Below are 12,807 nucleotides of genomic sequence, written 5' to 3' on the forward strand. Positions count from 1 at the left end.
AACGTTTTCTATTTGTAACCTTGTTTTCTCTTCACAGAATTTCAATATGAATGAATATATCCATTCCAGAGCCCAGGACCAGGCCATGTTGGCCGATCCACACATTCCAACAGGAACGTTGCTCGACGAGGCCAAACACCTGGGAAATGTCCAATACAAGGTGTGGAACAAGATGAGGGGAATCATCCAATACAGTAAGCACTCACACATTTCAGACAACACATTCCATGATTGTTACAGGCAGATTTGTCTCAGGTATCCTATGAACTAATGATTGCTGGCTGTGTGACATTGGTCAACTAAGGGCCTGCCCCCTGTACCATGTGGGACATTGGTCAACTAATTTATGATGAATTCCTGTTCTGTCTATAGAAGTGTCTATTTGTACGTCTCTAAATGTTTTGATGATTTGAACATGGTGGACCCTATTGGAAACAAGTGTAATGCTTAATTGGGTCGTCCACTCACAGTTAACAGCCTTTGTATTGAGTTTGTGCTTGAAATGTACTGTAATTCTGCAAACTGTTAATAAATTCTTCAATCAATCAATCAATCAAAGGGCCTGCCCCCTGTACCATGTGTGACATTGGTCAACTAAGGGCCTGCCCCCTGTACCATGTGTGTACTTAAGCCTTACTGTGTTGCCCCCTCGGGCTATGACCTGACGAAGATGTAACTGAAACATCGAAACGTCGCTTTTTACCTGTACCCTGTCAATAAAGTAAGAGCCTAAATTATCTGAGCTGCTCCAGTGCCTCCTTCTCTCATGATACCTGTCCTGCCTCTGAGATGCACCAGACTGGCCTGCCATAGGCTAGAGGCCTCTGAGATGCACCAGACTGGCCTGTCATAGGCTAGAGGCCTCTGAGATGCACCAGACTGGCCTGTCATAGGCTAGAGGCCTCTGAGATGCACCAGACTGGCCTGTCATAGGCTAGAGGCCTCTGAGATGCACCAGACTGGCCTGCCATAGGCTAGAGGCCTCTGAGATGCACCAGACTGGCCTGTCATAGGCTAGAGGCCTCTGAGACGCACCAGACTGGCCTGCCATAGGCTAGAGGCCTCTGAGATGCACCAGACTGGCCTGCCATAGGCTAGAGGCCTCTGAGACGCACCAGACTGGCCTGCCATAGGCTAGAGGCCTCTGAGACGCACCAGACTGTCCTGCCATAGGCTAGAGGCCTCTGAGACGCACCAGACTGTCCTGCCATAGGCTAGAGGCCTCTGAGATGCACCAGACTGGCCTGCCATAGGCTAGAGGCCTCTGAGATGCACCAGACTGTCCTGCCATATAGGCTAGAGGCCTCTGAGATGCACCAGACTGGCCTGTCATAGCCTCTGAGATGCACCAGACTGGCCTGCCATAGGCTAGATGCACGGTTGGAACTCCCTTCAGCCTATGATTTGTATTGGCACAATTATTTTTAATTTATCATTTAATATCTGCAATTAATATCTCCATGCAGGTCCTGTCATTCTAGACCCTAACACCGCCAGCACAGAAGTGACTATATCAAAGGATTTAACAAGTGTGAAACTGAGTGATAGAGCTCAGCAGGTCCCAGACATCCCAGAGAGGATGAGAGGTTATTCGTCTGTCCGAGCATCAGAAGGGATTTCCTCAGGGACACACAGGTGGGAGGTAGAGGTGGATGGGTACTGGGCTGCCGGTGTTACTACTGCAAAAGTCATGTGGGGTATTTATGTATGTACTTGTACAGACGTGCTGCGTGAAAGAACTCCTAAAGACTACACCAAAGAGGTAGCTGAACCACCTCTCCCCAACAAGATCTTGGTGCTGTTGGATTATGACCAAGGCAAGCTGTCCTTCTATGATCTTAAAGGGAAAACACACTTACACACCATAACACACTCTTTCACTGAGCCCGTCTTCCCGTGTTTTAAGGCAAATATGAAAATACTGCCGGTTAAGTTTTAAATTCTGTCCTTTTTGGCAATACTAGAGTTGGTATGATATTCAAAGATTATTTGTATAACCTTCTCTGTATCAGCGAACAATTTGAATACCGGTATTTCTCGTTTCACAGCAGGCGTTTTGAGTGTTTGATTGCATAAAATGTGTCTCATTTCCCTCTGGTCTAATCTCTGACATTTAACTAACTAAACATGACATCAGGTGGGAGCCAAATCTATGGACTTTAAACAAACATTGTATATAATATTATGCAAAGAATGTCTCAGAATGAATGGAGATTATAAGGTGCAAGAGAGAACCTGCAGGTCTATTTTAGGAATACTTCCATGCTGACCATTTCCCCTCGTGTTATATAGTTAGCATTTTCTGACATGATTCTGGCTTCTTTGCTTTCCTCAATCCATGGTGAATGTTGTTTTTACGTAACTGTCCTGTTGTGTGAAAACTTGAAGTAAGGGTGTAACATAACTTCACAAATTGAGCAAGTTTCATAATGAATAAAATGAAGCCAATAAATACGTTTGTATGAAAAGTTAAAACCTGATTTCCATTAAAACATTTTTGGCTGTAAGTGAAGACTGTGTGCATTCTTTCATTAATAAGAAAAGCTACTTTATTGGCAAATATGGAACAGCAGCTCAGGTACTGTATAATCACACTGGTTTATAGAAGCATTAAAACTGTCCAATGCATATCGAGACTACATATCAGGACACAATTATCCACACATACCTTCACCCAGGTTGTAGACACAGACTTATTCTAATAACCTATCCTATGCAATGGCATAATAGATTTTCTTTACTTTCAACAAATTACAGGGAATTGCAAAAGTTAGCGGTTCATACTTCATAGTTTATTTTAATTAAAAAAAAATCTGTATTTTCTAATGTATTTGTTTGTTATTTATGAGGCTATATGTCTTATAGCAGTGGTTCTCAAACGTGTTCATGTCAAAGTTGACTTTCAATATTTCCAAGTGGACCCTGATGATCCAGTAAAGGATGAGAACAGAACCACTGCTCTCTAGTCTAGAACATGGAGACAGGAATAAACAACAAGTGAATGTGTCTGTTGACGGATGTGTGGCTTTGACTGAGGCCCGTGGAGAACACTGAGGACACAATGTGTGTGTGTGTGTGTGTGTGTGTGTGTGTGTGTGTGTGTGTGTGAGACCTTAGGCCGATTATGAGACAATGGACCCCTGGCAGAGAGTATACTGTAACTGTTGTACATAGACGTTAACCCATTTATAGACAAATGATTCTGATTCTACAAAATGTCTACTACATCCTGTTTTGTTTCTATGTCATTGGTTCTCAAAATGTTTCATGTCAAGGGCCCCAAAAACTATATGTATTTGGCCACCGACCCCCATCTTATGTTGTTCCAGTGAACCCCCCCCCCCCCCCCCCCCCAGAAGCAAAGATTTGAGTTAAAAACGTTCGCTCTGAAATAATATATATTCAAAGAAAATTTGCACCACATTTTCACGATTTTTCAAAAATAGCAGACCTATACAAGCTCGTAGCTATGACAATTATAATTGTATGATGATGGTATCTTTCTTGTAACATCTACAAGATGAATGTTTAGACTATTCTTCAGTTTTCAGTAGGATTCTGGAGCTCTGTTATTGACATGAATGACTATAGTACTAAAGCCCTTTTGACAAGAAATGCAAGTTAACTAGAAAAAGTGCTCCTCAGAGCACAGGTCTTTGTCAGGTCATATACACAGGTTATTGTGGGCTGGAAGCCAATCAGGATGGAATCTGAAAGACCTGTTTCGTTTTATGACTATAGAGATACTTTGTACCAACGCGTGTGATTTTTGGACAACATTTGTGATTGATTTCTGTCCAAAAATATGTTTAGCAAACTCCTGCTCCTGGTGGCGCTATAACAGGCCCATGTGAAAGATCTGGGCCAGAGCTTCTGCCCTGGCATCCATGATCCAGGGAGTGAGAGTGCAAAGTTTCGCTGCAAGCAAGCCAACAGTGGATTAGCTGTTCACACTCAGACAGAATGACGAACAGACCAACGGGCAAACACTGGAAGCCAATCTTAGCCAATGAGGATTCAGGATGAAATCTGAAAGATAGAGATACTGTGTAAAAATTCGATTCGTGTGATTCTGTAGGAGTATTGTCCAAAAAATGTTTTGCAAAAAGTGGAGTATTCAATCAATCAATCAAAAGCAAAATAAAAACAAAAAAATAGGGATGAAACATGCTAAAGCAGTGGTTCCCAAAGTGGGGTCCGGGATACCCCCAGGGGTCCTTGAGGGAGTTCCAGGGGGTCCCCAGCTAAATGATAATTTGGAACCAAACGGACCCAGCAGGGTCCGTCTGGTTCCATTTGTACACCCTCAGAGTTAATTTAACATAGATTTTACAATATCAAGTGGGGGTCCCGGAGATAGAAATGCTATTAAATGGGGGTCCCGTAGACTAATGCATGTCAAACCTGGGGGTCCTTGAAATTAAACGGGTTGAAAATCACTGCTAGAGACATAAAAATCTTCTCTTATGGGGGGTCCCTGGCATATATTTACAAATGGGGGTACGCGGGGCTGATTAGTGTAAATTTGGGGGTCCTTGATTGACATGAAAAGGTTTGGGAACCACTGCTATAAAGTACAATAAGCGTGTATTAAGTCCACAGTGACAGTAGGATGGTGGTGGTGTTGTTGTTGAAGGTCTGGGAACCACTGCTCTAAAGTACAATAAGCGTGTATTAAGTCCACAGTGACAGTAGGATGGTGGTGGTGTTGTTGTTGAAGGTCTGGGAACCACTGCTCTAAAGTACAATAAGCGTGTATTAAGTCCACAGTGACAGTAGGATGGTGGTGGTGTTGTTGTTGAAGGTCTGGGAACCACTGCTATAAAGTACAATAAGCGTGTATTAAGTCCACAGTGACAGTAGGATGGTGGTGGTGTTGTTGTTGAAGGTCTGGGAACCACTGCTCTAAAGTACAATAAGCGTGTATTAAGTCCACAGTGACAGTAGGATGGTGGTGGTGTTGTTGTTGAAGGTCTGGGAACCACTGCTATAAAGTACAATAAGCGTGTATTAAGTCCACAGTGACAGTAGGATGGTGGTGTTGTTGTTGTTGAAGGTCTGGGAACCACTGCTATAAAGTACAATAAGCGTGTATTAAGTCCACAGTGACAGTAGGATGGTGGTGGTGTTGTTGTTGAAGGTCTGGGAACCACTGCTCTAAAGTACAATAAGCGTGTATTAAGTCCACAGTGACAGTAGGATGGTGGTGGTGTTGTTGTTGAAGGTCTGGGAACCACTGCTATAAAGTACAATAAGCGTGTATTAAGTCCACAGTGACAGTAGGATGGTGGTGTTGTTGTTGTTGAAGGTCTGGGAACCACTGCTCTAAAGTACAATAAGCGTGTATTAAGTCCACAGTGACAGTAGGATGGTGGTGGTGTTGTTGTTGAAGGTCTGGGAACCACTGCTCTAAAGTACAATAAGCGTGTATTAAGTCCACAGTGACAGTAGGATGGTGGTGGTGTTGTTGTTGAAGGTCTGGGAACCACTGCTCTAAAGTACAATAAGCGTGTATTAAGTCCACAGTGACAGTAGGATGGTGGTGGTGTTGTTGTTGAAGGTCTGGGAACCACTGCTCTAAAGTACAATAAGCGTGTATTAAGTCCACAGTGACAGTAGGATGGTGGTGGTGGTGTTGTTGAAGGTCTGGGAACCACTGCTCTAAAGTACAATAAGCGTGTATTAAGTCCACAGTGACAGTAGGATGGTGGTGGTGTTGTTGTTGAAGGTCTGGGAACCACTGCTCTAAAGTACAATAAGCGTGTATTAAGTCCACAGTGACAGTAGGATGGTGGTGGTGTTGTTGTTGAAGGTCTGGGAACCACTGCTCTAAAGTACAATAAGCGTGTATTAAGTCCACAGTGACAGTAGGATGGTGGTGGTGTTGTTGAAGGTCTGGGAACCACTGCTCTAAAGTACAATAGTCTATAGAAGTGTCTATTTGTACGACTCTAAATGTTTTGATGATTTGAACATGGTGGACCCTATTGGAAACAAGTGTAATGCTTAATTGGGTCGTCCACTCACAGTTAACAGCCTTTGTATTGAGTTTGTGCTTGAAATGTACTGTAATTCTGCAAACTGTTAATAAATTCTTCAATCAATCAATCACCTGCTTCATCTCTGTCTCTCGCTTTAATTATCTACAGTGGTTCATGTCAAGGAAGGACCCCCAAAACGGTACTTATTAGCCTGCACCCCCATTTGAAAATAGATGCCAGGGACCCCCATAAGAGAAGATCTCCGTGTAAGTTGTGTGAAGTCCACAAGATGGTAACATATTTCACCGTAACATCGCCATGCTGGAGACGGTGGCAGATTTGGGATATTGGAATTTGGTTTAAGCATCTGCAGGGATTGCCTTTTTGAACTCAAGGTGCTAATCAACACGGATATGATCAGTTTCAGGTTTTGTCCCTACCTTTGTGATTGTTTGAAGTATTTATTAACAGTTTGCAGAATTACAGTACATTTCAAGCACAACTAAATACAACAAAAAAAAAACGGTTAACTGAGTGGATGTGAATGGGCTTACAGCTACAGCAGGTTGAATGGGTTTAAAGGAGGGGGGGGGGTGTGTCAGATATTGTATAGTCATTTGATCAAAGTAGTGATTGAATCAAACAACTTAAACCGTCTGGGGTACAAGCAAAAGCCAGAGTAGACGTGAAAATTACACTATTGTGTTGACTGGGAAATGATTTATTGGACTGGATATCCAACAAGGGTTAAAAGGATCTTTATTACAAAAGTAAAGTAAAAGAACAAACATATAAAATGTCACACACATTGGACAACAAATGAAAACGGGTCAGCCTATTTAGCGCCCCTGCTTTAAAAGCTGAAGCCTCCTCTTGATGTCATCCAAGGTGGCAGTGGACTTAGAGACAGACGTAGCAGGGTTCTGGGAACAGGCCAGCGCCTGGTTGTCTTGGAGGAGAAAGGGGAGCTTGTTGTCGATGTTTACAGAGGAAGCAGGTCCAGAGGTGTGCGAGGAGGGTTTGTCTGCCTCCTCCAGCTGCAGTAGAGAACATAAAGTCGAGATGGATTAAATCATTGCCAACATCTCAAACCAAGTTCACATTACAAGATTAGTCTGAGGAAATACTATACAATACTACACAATAGTACTGAATTAAATAAGACTTAACAATTTCATGGAAACATGGGAAAAGAAAATAGTGATAAACAATATTTTGCAGCGCTTCACTTGGTATCACCTTTGCTTTCAGAACCAAAAATACAAAATTACAGCCTTTTAAAAAAAAAAAGTTCTGGACATTAGACCCCAACCTCTTAGAACAGTATAACAGCGTACGTTCTTATTAGGTACGTTCTTATTAGGTCATGTTGTTCTTATTGACCTGCTGAGGCAGAACAAAGTTGTGTTCTGTTGAGAACATAGTGCAGCCTTAAGGGGGCGTTCTTCCTGTGCTCCATTGATTGATTTGTTTTATTAGTGGTAAATGCAGTTGTTTAGGACACTTTTATGAGTGCAACTTGTTCTTCCCATTCAACTTAGAAAACATCTATACACAGATGCGTGAGCCATTATGTTACAGCACACTGCTGCTGCAGAAGTGTTATTGCAATGCAGCGAGAAGCCCAACGTACCCTCATGTTCTTGGTCAGTCCATGATGTTCTTGCAACACTATCCGTTTCTCAAGGTTGACGCCGGAGCCAGAGACCTTAAGGGCAAGACTATGGTTAGTTGGACATTCTTATGTGTAGAGCTGCGCACTGTGCGCAGTGTTGTTTTTGTCGACTAAAACTAAGACGAAAAATGTTCAACTACCTTTTTTCACTGACGAAAACTAAATTGAAACTAAATGGAAAACTAAGCTATGACTAAAACTAAGACTAAACGTATTGACAATTTTGTCAGATAAAAACTAGACTAAAATGTTAGGAAGGGACTAGTGGACAAGAGATCCAGTACAAGTCATTTAACACTTGGTTGCATGCTGAAAATAGCAGATGTAAAAGCACACAACGCAGTCATTACGACGGCATCAAGGCCCACCAAAATACATTTTAGCCAACTAAATCAACTGTAGATTTAGTGGACTAAAATCTTAGGACATTTGGTCTACTAAAACTAGACTAACTAAAACATTCCAGGTGACTAAAACTAAATTAAAACGATTCAAGAGACTGACTAAAACCAAAATTTGCTGCCAAAAACACTGGTGTAGCGTCACAGGAGTCTCCACAGGCTTAGAGTTTAATATCATTAGGAGTATTAATGTTATTGAGAGTGAGAGCTAAGCTAATATAAGGATCAACTTCAAATATATCAATTTAATACAGAATAAATTGTTCCCCATTGAATTACCATGCATGCAAATATATATAATATGCACCATTCACAAACATCACATGTAAACAATATACCAAAAATGCACAGCTCTAAACAGACTACAGTCTACCGTGTCCTGCCCTCATTAGCCTGCTACTTCAAAGTGAATAGGTTGGCCTTGTGTTGTGATGACATATTTGACAAATTCAGTAGAGGTTTTCACCTCACAAGTCTTCAAATGAAACACCAAGTGCCCCATCTGTGGTATATGACAGCATTGGGCTGGACACATTCCCACAGACCCTGCTCCTGGCATTAATTTAGCACCATCAAAATAAGGGCCCCAAGTGAGCTCCACTCCAAGCTCGTCTTATGGCATATTATCGGTAGGATAGAAGCTACGGTATTTATAGCATTGCAGCAGTTCAATAGCAATGCACTTTGAACCCCAACACACCTTAAGTCCATGATGTTCTTGTTGCTTTTCAGGGTTGCAGCTGGTACCAGAGATCTTACAGTGAGACAATACTATCGTTAGTTGAAGATTCTTGTGGTGTACATGAATATAATTGACATAGCAGCCCTACACGATATACACTAGTTTGTGTATACATACCACATTTTCTTTTGCAGGCATAAGACCTTGGGATTTCAACACATTCTTAAGCGTTGTCTCCAGGGTTGAGAACTCATCTTGGACTAGGGTCAAATGTTCCATGATCTACACAGACAGACACACATACAGGGTAGTACTTTTAAAATGTTTCACATCTTTAGATACGCGTGGTATCAAATGTTACAGCAGAAATGATGCGTTTCAAATCTTTAGATATACATGGTCTGAAAAATGCAGACATACTTTTAAAACTTGCGACAAATATTTCACATCCTTAGATATGCATGGCCTGTAAAATGAGCAAATCGGCCTAGTGTCTATTTTTGTCCTACAAAAAATTTACGTCAGTGTCTGAGCAAATCGGCTTAGTGTCTATTTTACGTCATGATGATGTACGATAAGAACGCCCCTCACCTCACACAGGTGAGGTTTTTAACCTCCACTTCATATAATCTCACTAATGCTCATAAAATGGCACCATTTCCGTCTACGCACTCCGTCTCAGAGTTGGGCATTGGACAGTTAACCGTAATAAAATTGGAAATCCTCATTGGTAGGCATATTTCTTAAGTTAGCACGCTGAAATAGAAGCCATTATTCTTGCATCATTTACAAAATGAAATGACCCGTCCACAGCCCACCTCTGAGACAACAAAGTAGTCCTACCTTCCTTTCTTGACCACAAAACGGATGCCATTAAATATAATTTAGATTAAACAGAGGGCTAGGCCCATTGTTTTAGATTGCTTCAATTTGGTTCTTAGTTAAACTGATGTTAGGTTCTTGACCTAGTTAGTTAAGTCACATCAACCCGAGGGGTTATCCTCTGTCCTCATCACAACCCTGACCGAGGGCAAATAAGGCTGGTAGTGGTGGATATCGAATTCTCACAAGAGATACACGGCATCATTCATACACCAACCTTTGGCCCTGTGAGTCGACACAGCGTGATGATCAGGGTCTTGAGTGTGCGTTGGGGTAGGCTGTTGGGAAACTGGCGAAGCTTCTCTTTGGTATAAACCGCCATAAAGTTGTGAATGTCCAACAAGATCCTGTCCAAGTTTAGAGTAGCGATGATGTCTGGAAGGAACCTGGTCACCCTCCATATACACTGAGCCAACAAAAACAAATCATACAATTAGTTTAATTTCAACAGTAAGCAATGAAAACTCACTGCATAAAAAGGTGCAGTTCAATATGGAGATTCATTAAAGTATATTCAAAGGAGTAAGAAATGCATCATTATACAGATTAAAATATAGAATCTATATTTTGTAACTACTTCCGGGTGAGTCAGATGGCCCCTGTGCACATGGGTGTGTCCCCAGGATGGTGTCGGAATGGAGCGCGGTTGCCACTTGCAACCTGACGCCCCATCGATTAGTGCAACTCATCACTCTCACCCCACTCCTCCATTATGAGTGTACATATATATATATAACATATATAATATAACCTTGATTCATGTTACCTTCATCACCAAGTCTGAGAACTCTGAGATAGTGTTGTTTTGAAGGGCATCTTGTAAAAGCACCAGCAGAGCACTGAAAAGGAAATAAGGTAGAGCTTAAAGTGAAGGCTAAATTTGTACCCAAAATTGGTCTGGATTCAAATTCAGATTAAAATATCAAATAAGGAGATCAATTGAAAACACACATACCCAAGCACATTTGTCTGATCAGCCTTCAATAGAAGCAGTCCCATAAGTTTATTAACCGAGCGGATGACCTCTGCTCCGTCCGACAGCTCATTCACCCTTTTGTCTGACAGCACAGTCAACATGCCCTCTATCAGGTCTTTCAGGGCACCTGAAGAGGCTTGCTGTGCCAGCACCTCCGACTCAAATACCTGGGGAAAGGATATGATCGTTGTCATTTTGTCATTTCAATTCTAAAACCATCCTTTAGGCATTACCTACATCAGAGGAAGATCTGATGGCACAATGCATTAGGAAGCGTCCCATATTCACATATCCTCAACAGAATTATAGGATGTGCATTAAATATCAGCAAACGTTGAACTTCATACCTTTTCAAATGGGACAATCCTGGTCACTATAAATGCATGTAGTGTCTGTACTTATCAAAAACCTGTCAACCATAACGCAGCTGTCACTTTATACCTGCAAATTCTTATCTGTTCTAGCCCAGAAGGATGGCAAACAGTAAGTATATCTTTAAATGGTAAATGGTGCATTTATATAGCGCCTTTATCCAAGGCGCTTTACAGAGATTGTGCATTACATTCACCCATTCATACACCGATGGCAGCGGAAACCATGCAAGGCACCAACTAGCACATTGGGCCATCGAGCACCTATTACTCACAGACGAGAAACTTGTGGTAATACAGCAGTACAACTTTGAGAGGTCTCTTCTAGATACACGCCGGTTGGCCAGGTGAGAGCTGTGGATGAGGCGCAGCTGGAACAGGGCAGCGTTTAGAAAGGGGTTCACAGTTTTTACCACAACCTCTGAACAGCCCTTCTTGCCGAACTCCTTAGTCATCTGTAAAAAAGAAAAGAAAAAAGGAAGACTTTTAAATAACGTGTTACTTTGCCCCGTCTCTCTCCGATGGACGACAGGGCCATATTTCTCCCTGTACATTTCTAAAGTTATTAGCCAGAGAGTTATGAGGGAAATAGTTTGCGTTCATACTTGGATTAGGGCATCCATGCTGGTGTGAATGTCTTCAAATGCAATTTTGGACAATAGCATGTTGATGCGGACAGCAGGATCGGCATCGATATTGTACACTGGAGCAAAAAAACGTGAATTTGTCCTACAAAAAAAAACATTTCATGTATCAGGCAAGATAATTGAAGATATGCAATATGCATGGACATTATTGAAGTGATCATGTGGCAATGATTGTTCCCTTGTACATTTCAAAGAGTGGGTTAATTATAGTGTCAGGGACAGCACACTGTATGAGTGTTGATGTGATGCTTGTGGTACACCTACACGACATACACAAATGACAGCATTGCAGAATGCTGAGGAACTTTCATTGTGGCGCACACCAAAACCTTGAATCCTAGGAATGTATCTTACTTGAACTCAGGGACGTCTAGAGGCTCCAAGTTATCCAAATTGCAATCCTCCAGCTCAGGTAGCTCCTTTAAAACAGAGAGGTTACTTTCGAGGTCCTCTGGAAGGTCCAGGCTGAATTCCTGGTGTGTTGCCTGGACCAGGGCACTCTGGGTTTGAAGCAGACTGCCGACATTGAACAGTGGTGAGACTTTTGAGAGTGATGTGGTCAAAATGTTTTGTTCAATGCATGAGAAACATGCTAAAAACTACAAATTATGATTGAACAGTGTGTACCATGAGTGCATGTGGTCATGATGCATTGAATGGCACTTTCCTCATCACAGTGCGACTATAAAAATTAATGACTATGATGAGGAAGATCATGTGGCATTCAAATGACTGAAAGCCACAGCTTTATGTCATAAATAAGCATACCCGAGTTTAGTGGGTTTGTCAACTGTTGGTTTGCACAGCAGGCTGGTGCTGGGTGCCTTGTCGGTCAACGACGGAGCACTGTCCTTGCCTGAGCGCTTGATCCTCTCCTCCAACATGCTCATGTCCTTGTCTGGCAACTAGGGACAAAGGAGCGGCATAACGTTCATCTTGTTGTGGCTACAGGCATATAGTATCTCAGTTTCTTCTGATGTATAAAGGGCAAAACTGGCCATTGCAGTGATCAAATTATTTTTAACCCATTCTGGGGGGGAACCCCTTTTGGTGTTTTAAGCATTATGTTCTACTTTAGCCATTGAAAAATAGCAGATCTACAAGCTCGTAGCATGGCACTCTGACATTTTTGAAAAAGTGAAAATGTGGCGCAAATCTTTGAATATATATTATTTCAGAGCACACGTTTTAA

The 12,807-nt window shown here is 42.0% G+C and overlaps 1 protein-coding gene across 4 annotated transcripts in view; it reads right to left on the bottom strand.

Annotated features, from left to right (window-relative positions):
* Nucleotides 1-6,723: 6,723 nt before the first annotated feature.
* Nucleotides 6,724-12,807, bottom strand: part of LOC306920663 (cytoskeleton-associated protein 5-like) — a 30,263-nt gene continuing 24,179 nt past the window's right edge. For all 4 annotated transcript variants that reach the window (XM_079497474.1, XM_079497471.1, XM_079497472.1 and 1 more), the window contains exons 33-43: nt 12,384-12,520; nt 11,970-12,131; nt 11,574-11,697; nt 11,244-11,423; nt 10,577-10,764; nt 10,388-10,460; nt 9,839-10,027; nt 8,917-9,021; nt 8,758-8,811; nt 7,615-7,689; nt 6,724-7,018 (exon numbers count right to left, since the gene is read on the bottom strand). In XM_079497474.1, coding sequence (XP_079353600.1) covers nt 6,821-7,018; nt 7,615-7,689; nt 8,758-8,811; nt 8,917-9,021; nt 9,839-10,027; nt 10,388-10,460; nt 10,577-10,764; nt 11,244-11,423; nt 11,574-11,697; nt 11,970-12,131; nt 12,384-12,520 — 1,485 coding nt within the window. In that variant the 3' untranslated portion in view covers nt 6,724-6,820. The remainder of the gene's footprint in view (nt 7,019-7,614; nt 7,690-8,757; nt 8,812-8,916; nt 9,022-9,838; nt 10,028-10,387; nt 10,461-10,576; nt 10,765-11,243; nt 11,424-11,573; nt 11,698-11,969; nt 12,132-12,383; nt 12,521-12,807) is intronic.

This window comes from Electrona antarctica (genome assembly GCF_951216825.1).
Source record: "Electrona antarctica genome assembly, chromosome: 3".
NCBI classification, from domain to species: Eukaryota; Metazoa; Chordata; class Actinopteri; order Myctophiformes; family Myctophidae; genus Electrona; species Electrona antarctica.